Source organism: Geotrypetes seraphini, chromosome 1 (genome assembly GCF_902459505.1).
Source record: "Geotrypetes seraphini chromosome 1, aGeoSer1.1, whole genome shotgun sequence".
In the NCBI taxonomy this organism is placed as follows: Eukaryota; Metazoa; Chordata; class Amphibia; order Gymnophiona; family Dermophiidae; genus Geotrypetes; species Geotrypetes seraphini.
Window position 1 is genome coordinate 48,838,953 of NC_047084.1, and position 16,046 is coordinate 48,854,998.

At 43.4% G+C, this 16,046-nt stretch overlaps 1 protein-coding gene across 10 annotated transcripts in view; it reads left to right on the plus strand.

Moving 5' to 3' along the window:
* The window catches only part of MIER3 (MIER family member 3), a 146,025-nt gene that overhangs the window by 49,488 nt on the left and 80,491 nt on the right, over positions 1–16,046 (plus strand). For all 10 annotated transcript variants that reach the window (XM_033930962.1, XM_033930953.1, XM_033930991.1 and 7 more), the window contains 2 exons: positions 3,242–3,376; positions 12,603–12,723. In XM_033930962.1, coding sequence (XP_033786853.1) covers positions 3,242–3,376; positions 12,603–12,723 — 256 coding nt within the window. The remainder of the gene's footprint in view (positions 1–3,241; positions 3,377–12,602; positions 12,724–16,046) is intronic.

The window sequence follows — 16,046 nt, forward strand, 5'->3', positions numbered from 1 at the left end:
CAGAAGGTCCTCACGACAGACTCTTTGACCTACGCTTGGGGTGCTCATCTTGATGGTCTCCGTACTCAAGGCCTCTGGACCAGTATGGCTCGTCAGTGTCATATCAATCAGTTGGAACTCAGAGCGAACCTCAAAGCTCTCCATGCTTTTCAACATCTTCACAACACAGTAGTCCTCGTTCGGACGGACAACCAAGTCGCCATGTAATATGTCAACAAACAAGGAGGGACAGGGTCTGCCTCCCTTTGTCAAGAAGCTCTGGAGGTTTGGGACTGGGCAATCCGCCACAACACCTTCCTCAAAGCTGTCTACATTCAAGGGGCAAAGAATTGCTTGGCGGACAACTTGAGTCGTCTACTGCAACCTCACGAATGGACTATCCATTCCTCGCCTCTTCGCCACATTTTTTCACAGTGGGGAACGCCACAGATAGACCTCTTTGCAGCTCCCCACAACTACAAACTGCCTCAGTTTTGCTCCAGGATATACTCTCCTCACTGCCTCAAGGCAGATGCTTTTCTTCTGGAATGGACAAATCTTTTCCTTTACCTCCTCTCAAACCGCCTCCTGTGGTTTGGGACCTCAATGTCCTTATTCATCTCATGAAGCCTCCATTTGAACTAATTGATAAGGCTCATCTGAAGTATCTCACTTGGAAAGTGGTGTTTCTCATTGCCCTCACTTTTGCTCGACGAGTCAGTGAGCTGCAAGCTTTAGTTACTGACGGTGTTCCATCATGACAAAGTTGTTCTTCGTACTCGTCCGAAATTCCTACCTAAAGTGGTCTCAGAATTTCATCTCAACCAATCCATCGTACTTCCAGGGTTTTTTCCAAAGTCTCATTTTCACCCTGGAGAATCAGCTCTTCATACTCTGGACTGTAAATGTGCTTTGGCCTTCTACTTGGAACGTACCAAACCACACAGAACTGCTCCTCAACTTTTTGTTTCCTTCGATCCAAATAAATTGGGCCATCCTATTTCTAAGCGTATCATCTCCAACTGGATGGCGGCTTGTATCTCTTTCTGCTATGCCCATAAAGTCAGAGCAGTGGCACCTTCAGTAGCTTTCCTCAGATCTACACCTATTGAGGAAATTTGTAGAGCTGCGACTTGGTCCTCGGTTCATACCTTCACTTCTTACTATTGTCTGGATACTTTTTCCAGATGGGATGGACAGTTTGGCCAAACAGTATTACAGAATTTATTCTCCTAAATTGCCAACACTCCCACCATCCCATTCTGGTTAGCTTGGAGGTCACCCATATGTGAGAATACCTGCCTGCTTGTCCTGGGATAAAGCACAGTTACTTACCATAACAGGTGTTATCCAGGGACAGCAGGCAGCTATTCTCGCAAGCCACCCACCTCCCCTGGTTGGCTTCTCTGCTAGCTATCTGAACTGAGGAGACGTGCCATGTGCTGGGCAGGAAGGCACCGCGCATGCGCGGTGCGGGCGACTCAAAACTTTGTGTTTCTTTAAGCAAGTCTGCTTGTGAGGCTTCCGCATCCGGGCTCCATCGATGACATCACCATATGTGAGAATAGCTGCCTGCTGTCCCTGGATAACACCTGTTATGGTAAGTATCTGTGCTATTCTGTATGTATGTGTGTGTGTATATGTGTGTATATACAGTGAAGGCGGCAGAGAGTAGGAGCTTGGGGCAGAAAGCAGGGCTGGAAGATCGGGGCAGGGACATGCACCGCATGTTTCATTTTCGGGGCAGAGAGCAGGGCTGCAAGATCGGGGCGAGCAGGTAGGAAACACAGGGCAGATCGGGGCGAGTAGGCAGGAGACACGGGTCAGAGCAGGGCTGGAGAGTCGGGAAGACATTTTCAACTGGTCTCCAGCAGTCGCTTTTCAGGATGAGAGGAAAGCCCAGTTGAATCGCAAAATTTGTTTAGTGAATCGCGTTCCTGACTACGTTGCATGCAGTTCCCCTCATTTGCATGCGCGGATTGTAATCAAACCGCTACACAGGTTAGTGCAGGAGGGAAATCTGGTCGCAAAGTGTTTGCAAACTGATCGATACACGATTGGTTTGCTTAGTGAATCTTAGAGTCTATCTGCTTTAATATTCCAGAGTCGGAATGTTTAATATAATGTCCCAGAGACCTTTGCTGACCCTCTGGCTAGGCCATCTCACATGCTGACCAGCACCATTCAGTGATGTAAGGCTGACAGCTATGGGCAGCGGTTCAGGTCACTTTGTCTCCTAGATGTACGGAGGGTGATCATGAGGTACCTTATCACAAATGATTTTTGCCGTTCTGACCATCTACTCATTCTCTTTTCTAGACACAATAAGGGGGTAGTTGCATCTAAGGCTACAGTAATGTGCTGGATTAGGGCGACATTTGTTTCAGTTGTTTATATGCTTTCTATTAAGCAACTTCCTTGTGCATTTAGGGCTCCTTCCACCACAGCGGTGGTGACTTCTTGGGCGGAGATTTTTATTTCATTAAATTTGTAGAGCAGTGACTTGGTCTTTGTTGCATATGTTCTCCAGACATTATAAACTAGATGTGGCTCGTTTTGATGCTTCTTTTGGGGCTTCAGGTATTGCGGGGGCAAGGGATGCTTTCCTCCTACTTAAGGACTGCTTTTCTATCTCTCACTTGTCTCTGGATTTATCTGCTGCTGGTGCTAAAGAAGGAAAAATTATATGGCTTACCTGATCATTTTCTTTCCTTTAAACACAGCAGATGAATCCAGGGTCCCTCCCTGTCTGAGATTTTTGGTGTTATGTAGAAGTTTTCAGATACCTCTTTCGATCAGTATTATTAGTTAGGTTTTTGATGATAAGTGGTTCTGTGATCAAGAATCAGCTGTGTGAGTAAGGAGTTTACTGGTACCACTTTCCTGATACTTTGAAGTACAAAATTCTACAGCAAGGTTAGTTATGGATGTTGAAAGAACAGCCTATATTACACCTGTTTTGAAGAAATTGCATTGGCTACCGATTGCATTTTGAGTCCAACATAAAGTAATTTCTGTAATTCATCAAACCGTCTACCACAAGCACCATGGTACTTTACTAGTTTAGTACCTTATCAGCCTAATAGAGCTTTGAGATCTGAAAATCAAAAGTTGTTAGAACTGATAATACAAAGAAGATCTTGCCTCTTGGATTCATCTACTGCATCTAAAGAAAATAAAATTATCATGCGAGTCAATTTTAAAAGGAAAAATTATGTCAAATTATATGACAATATTAAAACTGTCATTTCTTTTCGAGCAGGAAGGAAGCATGCCTTTGGAAGATTTGCTAGCCATGTATGGCTATGAGCCTCCCATTCCTGTCATAGCGACTTCAAGCACGACTAGTTCTCCGAGCGAACTAACTGATGAGCTGCCAGATATGACGCTAGATAAAGTAAGTGTAAACCGTTTGGCTTTTACCAAAATTCAGATCTTAGTAACTGTTTGATTCATGTAAACAGTGAGCTTTCCTGGACTTTACAAATGTTGCATACTTGCCTAGATCATACTTACCGAGTAAAGATCCACAACTTCCTCCAATCTGCCACTTGGTTTTCCCCCTCGATCACCCATTTTCTGACCCAGCCATGCAAATTAGCTAAATCCCCATGCAAACTAGCCAAGCGATTGATGCACTAACATCACTTGGCTATATAGGAACCCCCTTCCCCCTGGGGGTTTTAGCAATCCAAAAAAAGCAACTGGTCAAGACCAGTCCTTACCTGTAACCGATAGTTCAGCCCTTTTTTGTTTTCATGGGTACAGATGAGGAGCCGACACCCCCCCCCCCCCTTGTGATATTAGGAATTATCAGGAATGGAATATAAAACAAAGGTGAGAATGTTATAATGCCCTTGTATCACTCCATGATGCGGTCTCACCTTGAATACATCTCAAATAAGATAGCAGAATTAGAAAAGGTACAGAGAAGGGTGACAAAATTATAAAAGGGATGGGACGGCTTGCCTATGTGGAAAGGCTAAAGCTGCTAGGGCTCTTTTAGCCTGGAGATACGATAGAAGTCTTTAAAATACTGAGTGCTGTAAAATTCTGAGTGAGTTGTACTGTATAGGGGTGAAGTACTTTTGTGTATAAAATAAGAGCAGTACTTGGGGATGATTGTATCAGATAATCTTAACATGGCCAAACAAGTAGAAAAGGTGATGCCAACACCAGAAAGATGCTTGGGTGCATAGGAAAAGGAATGGTTAGCACAAAAAAAGATGTGAAAGTGCCTTTGTATAAGTCTCTGGCAAGACCCCATTTAGAGTAATGTATACAATTTCTGGAGACAGCACCTTCAAAAGAATGTAAACAGGATGGAATTGGTCAGAGGATGGCTACCAAAATGGTCAGCGTTTTTCATCATAAAACATATGGAGGCAGATTTAAGATCTCAATATTCATACTTTGGGAAGAAAGGTGAGAGAAGATAAGTGATAGACATTTAAATATCTCCATGTATAGAAAGTGAGCCTTTCAACTGAAGGGAATGAGGGGGCATGGGATGAAAGTGAAAGAGGACAGACTTGGAAATAACCTAAGGAAATACTTCTTTACGGAAAGGGTGGCAGATGCATAGAACAGTCTCCTGGCAGAGATGGTAGACATCAAGACTTATCTAAACTCAAGAAAGCATGGAATTAAATACATAGGATCTTTAAGAAAGAGGAGGAGACTGAATGGTATGAAATCTCAAAGGGAGAGAAACATATAGTGGATGGTATGGATTGATGGACTGTATTATGCCATATAGTCTTTGCTAACTAATCAAAACATAGATCTGCAGTTATTTTCTAAGACATTTCAACAACAGATTTCTAAATAACATAGAAACATGATGAGCATGATGGTAGTTAAAGGCCAAATGGCCCATCCAGTCTGCCTATCCACAGCATTCACTATCTCCTGTTCTCCCTAAGAGATCCCATTTGTCTGTCCCACGCTTTCTTGAGTTCAGAATCTTTTTCTCCACCACCTCTATCGGGATACTATTCCATGCACCCACTACTTTTTCTGTAATTAAAAAAAAGCCCACCAAAACTGTTTATTTGGATTTATATCCCGTCCTCGTTTATTTCCTTAGATTACTACCTCTTAACTTCATCCTATGCCCTCTCATTCCAGAGCTAAGATTTACAACCTTGTATTAATGTGTGCAAAGCTCAGTAATTATAGAATAATTAGTGGTGGTTGTCAAATGTAAGGGGCACCTCTCTAGCTGGGCTAGAAGCAAGAGAGACTCCTAACCTACTTACATTCTCAATAACTTACCATACTCCCAGGATAGCACACACAGAAAAGACAAGACACTCACTCATTCATCAAGAAATGGCAATCGGACACTAAAATCCTTTTTCCTTCTTTTATTCTATGTACCAGCAAGAAAACTATTTTTTTGTTTTTTTAGCACTGTCCCTAGTACCCTCAATATTACATTTATCATAGCACATAATTCACAATAGACAGACATGTACAAGGGGTCACACCCGAAGACAGCTGTTTTCTGTCAGAGGGAAATGTAAATTATCCCAGGACAAGCAGGCAGGTATTCTCACATATGGGTGATGTCATCAACGGAGCCCGGATGCGGACGCCTCACAAGCAGACTTGCTTGAAGAAACTCAAAGTTTCGAGTCGCCCGCACCGCGCATGTGTGAGTGCCTTCCCGCCCAGCGTAGGGCGCGTCTCCTCAGTTCTCAGTTTTCCGCGGAGCCAAGAAGTCCGTCTTTGACTCTCTGCGTGAACTTTGTTACTTAGTGCCTTCTCTGAACTGCGGTTTGTACTTCTTTTTCTCACGAATCGCTGTTCTTACTTTATTTTATTTCTTTAAAAAAAAAAAAAAATTTCTTCCGTTCGTTTTCCGGGACAGGCCGCCCGGCCGCAGCCGGCTTCGATCTTGCGACGGCTATTTTTTCTTCTATGCCCTGGTCTGTTACGGGCTTCAAGAAGTGTGGCAAGTGTCAGCGCAGGATATCTCTTACGGACCCACATCGTCGCTGTCTCAAGAGTCTTGGGCCGAATCATCATCCTCGGTCATGCCTGCCTTGTCAAACACTTCAGCCTCGTGCTTTCAATCGTCGTCGTATCTTGGTGGACCAGCTCTTCGGGATGAAGTCTTCTTCTGATCCCTTGACTTCGAAGGCGACTTTGGCCTCGACTCCTACCGGGCTCCTCCTGCTTCTACTGTTCCATCTCGAGCCTCATCAGACCTTCATTGTTTGCAGCAGCTTTTTCTTCAATGACATCTGCTGTATCTTCCCCTGTTTCCTCAGGTCAGATAGCTCAGCAGTCGGTTCCACCAGTAGTGATTAAAGTGCCTAAGACTCCCAGGTCGAAGCACACTCACACTACCTCGAAGGAAGCTCCAGCCAAGGCAGGTGGTCCGGTTTCAGACGGGGATCCATCCTTGCTGGCTTCTTTCCAGACCATGTTAGAGAAGCAGTTTATTCAGTTCCTTACAAATATGGAACCCAAACTGCTTCCTGTTATCCAGCCTTGGGCATTCAGCAGACTCCCGCGAGTTCGAGCCGCTTCCTTTGCATCAGTCTGAGCTTACACACCCTTTGCTGGGAGCAGAGTCTCTGCGAGTGTCTGGTCTAGTATCCAAGCACGTGAAGCAAGGTGCAGATTCTTTGCAAGTGCCTCGACAGGAATCCTCACAGTCTATACAAGGAGCAGTCTTTGGGAGTGCATCGAGGTTCCTCCATCAAACCTCTGGAGCTTCGATCTACAGCCTCCAGACCTATCCATTCTTTGATAGCATCGGCTGCTTCCATCTCCAAGGCGAAGTCTCCTCGGCGAAGTCTCCTTGATCTTCGAGATCTGCTTCCAGGCACAGTTCTCACTGACGATTGAGACCTTCATCGAGGCATCCACCCAGGCATAGTTCTTCATCTAAAGAACGACCTTCTTCAACTAAGCCTCAATCTACTCCAACTTCGACTAGACCACCGACTCCTCGTTCGAAGTCCCCGATGCTGGACCTTGAGGATATCCCGGTTTCCATTGCCTCGTCCAAGTCATCATGTTCCTTTGATGCCTTTTTTCCTGCCGAGGTTTTATCTTGGACCCAAGTTGCCTCGGTGTCCTCGAGTCCTTCTCGAGGAAAAGCATTGGCGGATCAGCTATCTTTTTCATCTTTTCTTCATCAGATGGCTGTTAACTTGGATCTTCAATTGGACACTGGCTCTAAATACTCTAAGGAGTATCTCGAAGTCATACATCTCCCTCAACCTCCGGCAGAATCACTAAAGCTTCCTCTTCATAAGCTTTTGAATCAGACTTTTGGTTGATGCATGGAAACACCTTTTTCCATACCAGCTGTTCCAGGAAAATTGGACTCTAGGTATAAGACTGTGCATCACAAAGGGTTTGACAATTCACAGTTATCTCATCAATCCCTTCTTGTCGAGTCCTCCTTGAAGAGGTCCCATCCTTCCAAAGTTTATGCTACCGTTCCTCCTGGAAGGGAGAGGAAAACTATGGACAAATTCGGACGTCGCATCTACCAGAATGCTATGATGTCCTCTAAAGTCCTCAATTATAATTTTCAATTCATCACTTACTTAGAATTCCTTATTTCTCTTCTACCAAAGTTTTTGAATTATTTGGATACCCAAATGCATTTTGAGTTTCAGGAAGTCCTTGCTTCTTTGTCTCAACTCCATTTGCATCTCCTCCAGTCATCTTATGATGCCTTCGAGTTGTCTGCCTGAGCGGCTGCTTGCTCTGTGGCTATGCGTCGTCTTACCTGGCTTCGTACCATTGACATGGACCCTAATCTTCAAGACCACTTAGCTAATATTCCTTGTGAGGGCAATGACCACTTTGATGAATCCATCGAGGCAGCCACCAAGAAATTGTCTGACCATGAAAAATCCTTTGCTTCTATTGTCAGACCTAAACCAAAGCCAGCTCCTGCCAAATCTGCACACCCTGCTCTTATCTATCAACAATGTTTTGCTCCAAAGCCAGCTCCTTATACTCGCCCTCCTCTTAAGAAACAGCAACCTTAGAAGCAACAGAAACCTCAACCTTCTGCTGCACCTAAGGCTTCTCAACCTTTTTGACTGTTAACAACAGAGCATAACCTCCACCGTAGGTGGAGCATACAAGATTTTAAGAATAAATGGGATGCCCACATCGGATCCCTACGAGGGTAGCATAGAGGAGGGCAGCTTGGGGGACGAGTGATAGAGTGTAGATTAGGGGAGGGTTGTTCATTTTCTATGTTTCTATGTTCTGACTGTCTATTTTTCCCCCTATAGGAGGTCGTCTCCATCATTTTTACAACCGATGGACGATAATTACATCCGACCTCTGGGTGCTTACCATCATCAGGGAAGGATACTCTCTTCATTTCTCTCAGGTTCCACCAGAGCTTCCTCCAAGAAAGTATCCTTCCAATCCATTCCAGACCGCCCTTCTTCTTCAGGAAGCTCAAGCTCTGCTTTGTCTCCATGTCATCGAACCAGTTCCCTTGGAATAGCAGAACAGGGGTTTTTACTATCGTTACTTCATTGTTCCGAAGAAGACGGGCGATCTGCGACCCATTTTGAATCTCAGGGCTCTCAACAAATTTCAAGTCAAAGAAAAGTTTCGAATGTTGTCCCTGGCATCCCTTTATCCCCTTCTCGAGCAGAACGACTGGTTATGCTCTTTGGATCTCAAGGAGGCCTACACTCATATCCCCATTCACCCGGCCTCCCATCAGTACCTCAGATTTCAGGTGGGGAATCTGCATTATCAATACAGAGTACTACCTTTCGGCTTGGCCTTGTCTCCCAAAGTATTCACCAAGTGCCTGGTGGTGATAGCAGCAGCTCTAGGGAATCATGGTCTTCAAGTGTTTCCCTACCTAGACGACTGGCTTATCAAAGATTCCACGTCTCAAGGGGTTATTGTAGCGACCCGAGAGACTACCTGGTTCCTACAAAGTTTGGGATTCGAGATCAATTTTCCCAAATCTCAGCTTCAACCCTCTCAGACTCTACAATTCATTGGAGCTGTTCTGGATACTGTCCAACTCAGAGCATTCCTTCCGCAACAACGACTGGAATCTCTTCTTCAACTCTGTCAAACAGTGTCTTCCCGCTCTTCCATCTCAGCGAGACACATGATGGTACTTCTGGGTCACATGGCCTCTACAGTACACGTGACTCCTTTTGCCAGACTTCACCTCAGAATTCCTCAGTGGACCCTGGCATCTCAATGGACGCAAGCTTCTGACCCTCCTTCTCGACACATTTCAGTCACTCCTTCATTGAAGAAGTTGCTCCGTTTGTGGATGCTCTCTTCCAATCTTTCCAGAGGCTTGCTTTTTCAAACGCCCCCTCATCAGAAGGTCCTCACAACAGACTCTTCGACCTACACTTGGGACGCTCATCTCGATGGTCTCTGTACACAAGGCCACCGGACCAGTACGGATTGTCAATGTCACATCAATCTGTTGGAACTCAGAGCGATTTTCAAGGCTCTCAATGCTTTTCAACATCTTCTTCACGACCAGGTAGTCCTCATCAGGATAGACAACCAAGTCACCCTGTATTATGTCAACAAACAGGGAGAGACGGGATCTGCCTCCCTGTGTCAAGAAGCTCTAAAGGCAATCCGTCACAACACCTTCCTTAAAACTGTCTACATTCAAGGGGAGAAGAATTGCTTGGCGGACAACTTAAGTCGTCTTCTGCAACCTCAAGAATGGACACTCCATTCCTCACCTCTTCATCAGATTTTTTCACAGTGGGGAACACCTCAGATAGACCTCTTTGCGGCTACCCACAACTACAAACTGCCTCAGTTCTGCTCCAGGATATACTCTCCTCATCACCTTGAGGCAGATGCTTTTCTTCTGGACTGGACAAATCTTTTCCTATATGCATTTCCTCTCATTCTCAAGTCTCTGGTCAAGTTGAAGAACGAAGATAGCTCCTCGGTGGCCGATACAACCTTGGTACTCCCTTCTACTTCAACTCAGCAGCAGGGAGCCATACCTTCTGCCAGTTTTTCCTTCTCTGCTTACACGGAGTCAAGGATCTCTGCTTCTTCCCAACCAGCAGTTTCTACACCTGACAGCTTGGTACCTCTCAACATAACCCCTCTTCAGTTTTCTCAGTCTGTAAGAGATGTTTTAGAAGCTTCTAGGAAGCCTACCACTAGACAATGCTATCACCAAAATGGACGTGGTGTTTTTCTCATCATAAGGAGCCTCAGCATTCCTCCTTATCTTCTGTTTTGGACTACCTGTTGCACTTATCCAATTCTGGCCTCAAGTCTACGTCTATCCGAGTCCATCTCAATGCAATTGCAGCTTTCCATCAGCGTGTTGAAGGGAAACCTCTCTCTGCTCATCCAGTGGTTTCCAAATTCATGAAAGGACTCTTCAATGTCAAACCTCCTCTCAAACCGCCTCCTGTAGTTTGGGACCTCAATGTTGTCCTTACTCAACTAATGAAGCCTTTATTTGAACCAATTGATAAGGCTCATCTGAAGTATCTCACTTGGAAAGTGGTGTTTCTCATAGCACTCACTTCTGCTCAACGAATCTGTGAGCTGTAAGTTTTGGTGGCTGACCCACCCATGATGGTGTTCCATCATGACAAAGTGGTTCTTCATACTCATCCTAAATTCCTCCCTAAGGTGGTTTTCGAATTTCATCTCAACCAATCCATTGTTCTTCCAGTGTTTTTTCCAAAGCCTCATTCTCATCCTGGAGAATCAGCTCTTCATACTCTGGACTGTGAATGAGCTTTGGCCTTCTACTTGAAACGCACCAAACCACACAGAACTGATCCTCAACTTTTTGTTTCCTTCGATCCAAATAAGTTGGGCCATCCTATTTCTAAGCGTACCATCTCCAACTGGATGGCGGCTTGTATCTCTTTCTGCTATGCCCAGGCTGGATTACCCCTTCACAGTAAAGTCACAGCCCATAAGGTTAGAGCTATGGCAGCTTCAGTAGCTTTCCTCAGATCTACACCTATTGAGGAAATTTATAGAGCTGCTACTTGGTCCTCGGTTCATACCTTCACTTCTCGCTATTGTCTGGATACTTTCTCCATACGGGATGGATAGTTTGGACAAACAGTATTACAGAATTTATTCTCCTAAATTGCCAACACTCCCACCATCCCATTCTGATTAGCTTGGAGGTCACCCATATGTGAGAATACCTGCCTGCTTGTCCTGGGATAAAGGACACTTACTTACCGTAACAGGTGTTATCCAGGGACAGCAGGCAGCTATTCTCACAACCCACCCACCTCCCCTGGTTGAATTCTCTGCTAGCTATCTGAACTGAGGAGACGCGTCCTACGCTGGGCGGGAAGGCACTCGCGCATGCGCGGTGCGGGCGACTCGAAACTTCGAGTTTCTTCAAGCAAGTCTACTTGTGAGGCGTCCACATCTAGGCTCCGTTGATGACGTTACCCATATGTGAGAATAGCTGCCTGCTGTCCCTGGATAACACCTGTTACAGTAAGTAACTGTGCTTTCACCACCTTGGCCGGGTTCTGTTACAAATTATATACATATTCATAAGTACAAACCATACTTTTTTTTTTCTCTCTCTTCTCTCAGACAGTTCAAACTGGTTTGGTCTTAGTTCTGTTTCTCTTAGAAGCTAGTCTTCTGTCTTTCCCAAATGGGACAGGGTAGGGGTTCAATTTTCTGCTTTACTTTAAAATAGATGTTTCTTGAGCACTTTGTCTTAAACCAACTTTTTTTCTATGTGTATATCTCAGCACATGAGCAGATTAGTCCTCACTCAGACAGTGTACCCAAGTTTATCTGATGCTTTATACCATCACTAGACTTGTACATATTATCTCAGTTTTGCAAGGCCTGTACTCCTACAGACTAGCAGAACTGTTGCTAGGCATATATGTAACAAGCATAACCTCTTCTTTATGAAGTTTTTCTTTCTTTTGAAGTGTTAAGACAATATTCATTTCAATTAGTCTTTTACACAAGTTAAATTTTTCTTAAAATTCTGGAGTACTTTCACGTAGTTTTTTCTTCTGAACTGTACATTTTTTTTTTTTTAATTCTTTATTCATTTTAAAACTTTCAAGTACACAGATGTGAAAACAGTACAATTATACATATCATTTGACAATCTTACTAAATATATATAAAAATTACTACCCTCCCCCCATTATGCCCACCCTTTTTCCCCAAATATGAATATTAATAAATAAATCTCCTCCCTTCCTAACATAAAATGGTGTATATTTCAATAATAAAAAGAAAATGGTACTTATTCATTACAATAAGAAGTTAATGGCTCCCAAATTTTCTTGAAATTCTTATAATTCCCTTGTTGTATTGTGATTGTTCTTTCCATTTTATATATGTGACACAATGAGTTCCACCAGAAATTATAATTCAGTCTACTATAATTTTTCCAATTAACTGGCAATAGAAGCTTACATGGAAGGACACAAGACCTTTATTCCATAACACTGAGCCTGTGAAAATGATTAGGAACAATTTGAAAGGGTTGTTGAATTAGAAAGTAAAAATGGAAATCTTTAGGTGGGTAGGATCCAGATCACATTTTTTGGGGGGGAGCTGGATAGAAAGGCTAAATTTTGAAACTCTTGCTTCTCATGTTCTAGGAAGAGATAGCAAAAGACCTCCTATCGGGTGATGATGAAGAAACTCAATCCTCTGCGGATGACTTGACTCCCTCTGTTACATCTCACGAAGCCACAGACTTCTTCCCACGACCTTTGCGATGTAGGGAAATAAGATTGGTGATGTTGACTTGAATTTTGACTGTTTCTAACCTAGAGCCAGATTTACTAAAGTTTGTTGTTTTTCCTGTTTTTATGTTTTATAGATAAATATTTAGTATATTTGGCCCTCAATGTAATAGGTTTGGACCAGAAGCATAGCTAGGTGGGATACAAGGGGAGCAGTGGCTCCCCCTAAATGTATTTTGAATAAAATGGTGCTTATGTGAATCAGCCCTTCAGCTTCACACCGACACCTATTTTACAAAAGATCTGCTCCCCCTAACATCAAAACCTGGCTACGCTTCTGGTGATTTGTAAATGTCCAGAGGAGATTATGAAATAAGAACTCTGGTATTTTTTTAAACCTTGAAATGTTCACAGAAACAATGTAATTGTGTTAACACTTTTTTTAAAAATTCAGAAGTCATTTTGCTCTGGAGATTTTATTTTCTGATACTTCTTGTACATCAATAATTGAGACTAGAGACTGCATAGGCACAAGAAGCCTCATGAAATGGAACAGTGGAGGAAAGATGGCTACTGCCAGGCTTCTAAATAGATAATGGACTGAAAATAGTTTTGATAATTTTTAGTGAATCGCTTCATAAAGGCATTTAATAAATCCCAGTAAATTAATTGCTACTGTTAGGTGTATCTGCTCAATCATCTCTCCCCTCTTCAATCCATTCAAAATTCTGCTGCATGACTTAGTCTGCCAGAACCGCTGTACTCGCATTACTCCTCTCCTCAAGTCACTTCATTGGCTCTCCATCCATTTCCATATACAGTTCAGACTGACTTACAAGTGCATCCACTCTGCAGCCCCCCGATATCTCTCTTCACTCATCTCCACCTATGCTCCCCCCATGAACAGTTCATCGGGTAAGTCCCTCTTAATCACACCCTTCTCCTCCACTGCCAACTCCAGATTCCTTCCTTTCTTTCTATCTTGCTGCGCCATATGCCTGGAACAAGACTGCCTGAGTCAATACGTCAAGCTCCATCTCTAGCTGTATTCAAATTCAAGCTAAAAACCCATTTTTTAAGGTTGCTTTCAACACCAAGCTCCCACTCCCTGCAACATACCTATGTCCATCCTATTATTCTTTCTCCCCAATCCTATATGTTCTGTCTGCCCAAATTATATTGTGAGCTCTACTGAAAAAGTAGCAAGTGTTGAAATAAGTTTGTGCTTGTGTCTGTACATTTCTTAGTTTCCAGATTCATGAAAGGCTTCTACCATACCTAGCCTACTGCTGTTGCTTGGGATCTCAATGTTGTGCTTTCCACTCTAATGAAGTCTCCTTTTGAACCACTTTTGACTTCATCCCTCAAACATCTTCCTCATGGCTCAAGACTGCACACCCATCAGGAACTTCAAGTGCTATACAACATTCTACCATGACAGGATCATTTTTTTGCATACATCCCAAGTTCCTCCTGAAAGTCATCTCTGAATTTTATCTCAACCAGTTCTACCTGTCTTCTTCCTGAGACTACATTCTCAGCCTGGTGAAGCAGTTCTTAGACCGTAAACCTGCTCTAGCTTACTACTTGGATCGAACTAAGCCTCACATAACGACAATTCAACTTTTCCTATCTTTGACCCTAACAAACTCGGAGCCCCTATCACCAAGAAAACCATCTCCGTGTACTCAGGCTGGGCTGAAGCTTGAAGGCCATGTCACTGCACATTGTAACCGGCACTAAAGCCTTCCAGCGGGACTCCACAGTGCCCCTAGTGGTTACAGTTAAAATTGCACCGGCGTGTGACCCAGTATGGAGTCACCCTGCAGACACTGTAAATTATATGAGTAAAATAAAGAAAAACAGAACCAATACACACAGTTCCAGGATTGGTTCTCCAAAAAGAAAATTTAATCGTCAGAATGGCAAAATCCACAAATCAAATACAACTTGCAAAACACAAAGAAAAAAAAAACCCAAAAGGAAAACTCTGGGAAAAGTTCAGGATTTTCTCCTCACCAAAGTCAATAATCTGCTCTCTGATTCTGCTCTCCACAGAGCTTCTTTTCAACAAGGCTTCCAAAGTCTGTTCCTTAGAGTTCAGTTCTCTGCTATTCTGCACCAAACACTCACAAACAGTCTCTGCAAAAACACAAGCCTCCAGCTTATTTTATAGCACTGCTGGGTCTAGGGGAGTGCCTCAAGTTTGTCTGCAAAAAGCACAAAACAGCTTTTCAAAATCCCTCCCAGTTGTTGGCAAATTTCTCCCCACAGAAAGGCACTCTCAGCTTCTTAACAAATTGTACAGAGAACAAAACAGTGCAGTAACAAAACCCCCACAGTTCAAATAATGTCCCAGGCTGACAAAAAACACAAATTCAGCCCAAAATAGCAACCACAAAGGAAACTCACAGTTCCTCAGCTCAGTCCTTGAAAATGGTTGCAAAGCCTCTTGCCTTTCCTTGCAGCTTCAACACACAGGCTTGTGCTGCAAATGGTGGTGTGGATCCAGCCTCTTCCACACCCAGGTCTACAGCATTACCCTAGCTTGAGCCAGCACTGCTCTACTTGGGAAGAAGCCCATCACTTCCGTCTCCTTTGCACCTCATGATGTGAAATGGCGTGATAGCCATGTTAGTCCATTTTGAAAGATAATAGAAATCAAGCAAACTGAAGACAAGGCAGGATGATACCTTTTTTTATTGGACTACACTATCGTATACAGGTATACTCGAATATAAGTCAATCTGAATATAATTGAGACCTCAAAGCCAGTCAAGGTAACAACTCCAGGTACATAAAGCACCTCTAAGGAGTACTTATCTAATCATCGGCCCGCACCTAAAACCAACCAGAGAGGAAAAAACTCTTAAGTAGAGAAAAACGATCTCTGGCAAAAACCAGGATTGAAAACCTAATTACAAAAATCTGTCACTCTGCAGGGTAAGTGTTATTTAAATATACAAAAGGAAGTTCAAAGGAAAAACAGCAATGAAAGCCAAGCACTTATCTCATGTTGCTCCTAGGCAGTCTGTAGCTATGATGTATGCATACATCGATGAGTCTTCGAAGAATTCTTTCAATCTCAAATGATGATTATACAGTAATTCAAGCCAAAAGCTTTCATTGCACGACAAAGTCAACAAGAGTCCATGCAAGACCTTATTTCGCGATCTGCTGCATCCAGAACCAACTTCCTCTTCACAACGATTCCAAGTTCCAAGCTGCCCAAAGGAGAACAATGGCACCGGACTTACTAAAGAACGCTGAGGATGATGACATCAGGGCATGAAATTAAAGCTCGATCTCTTAAAGCAATATTCTAAAAGAAAAACAACAGATAAATGGAAGAAAAAG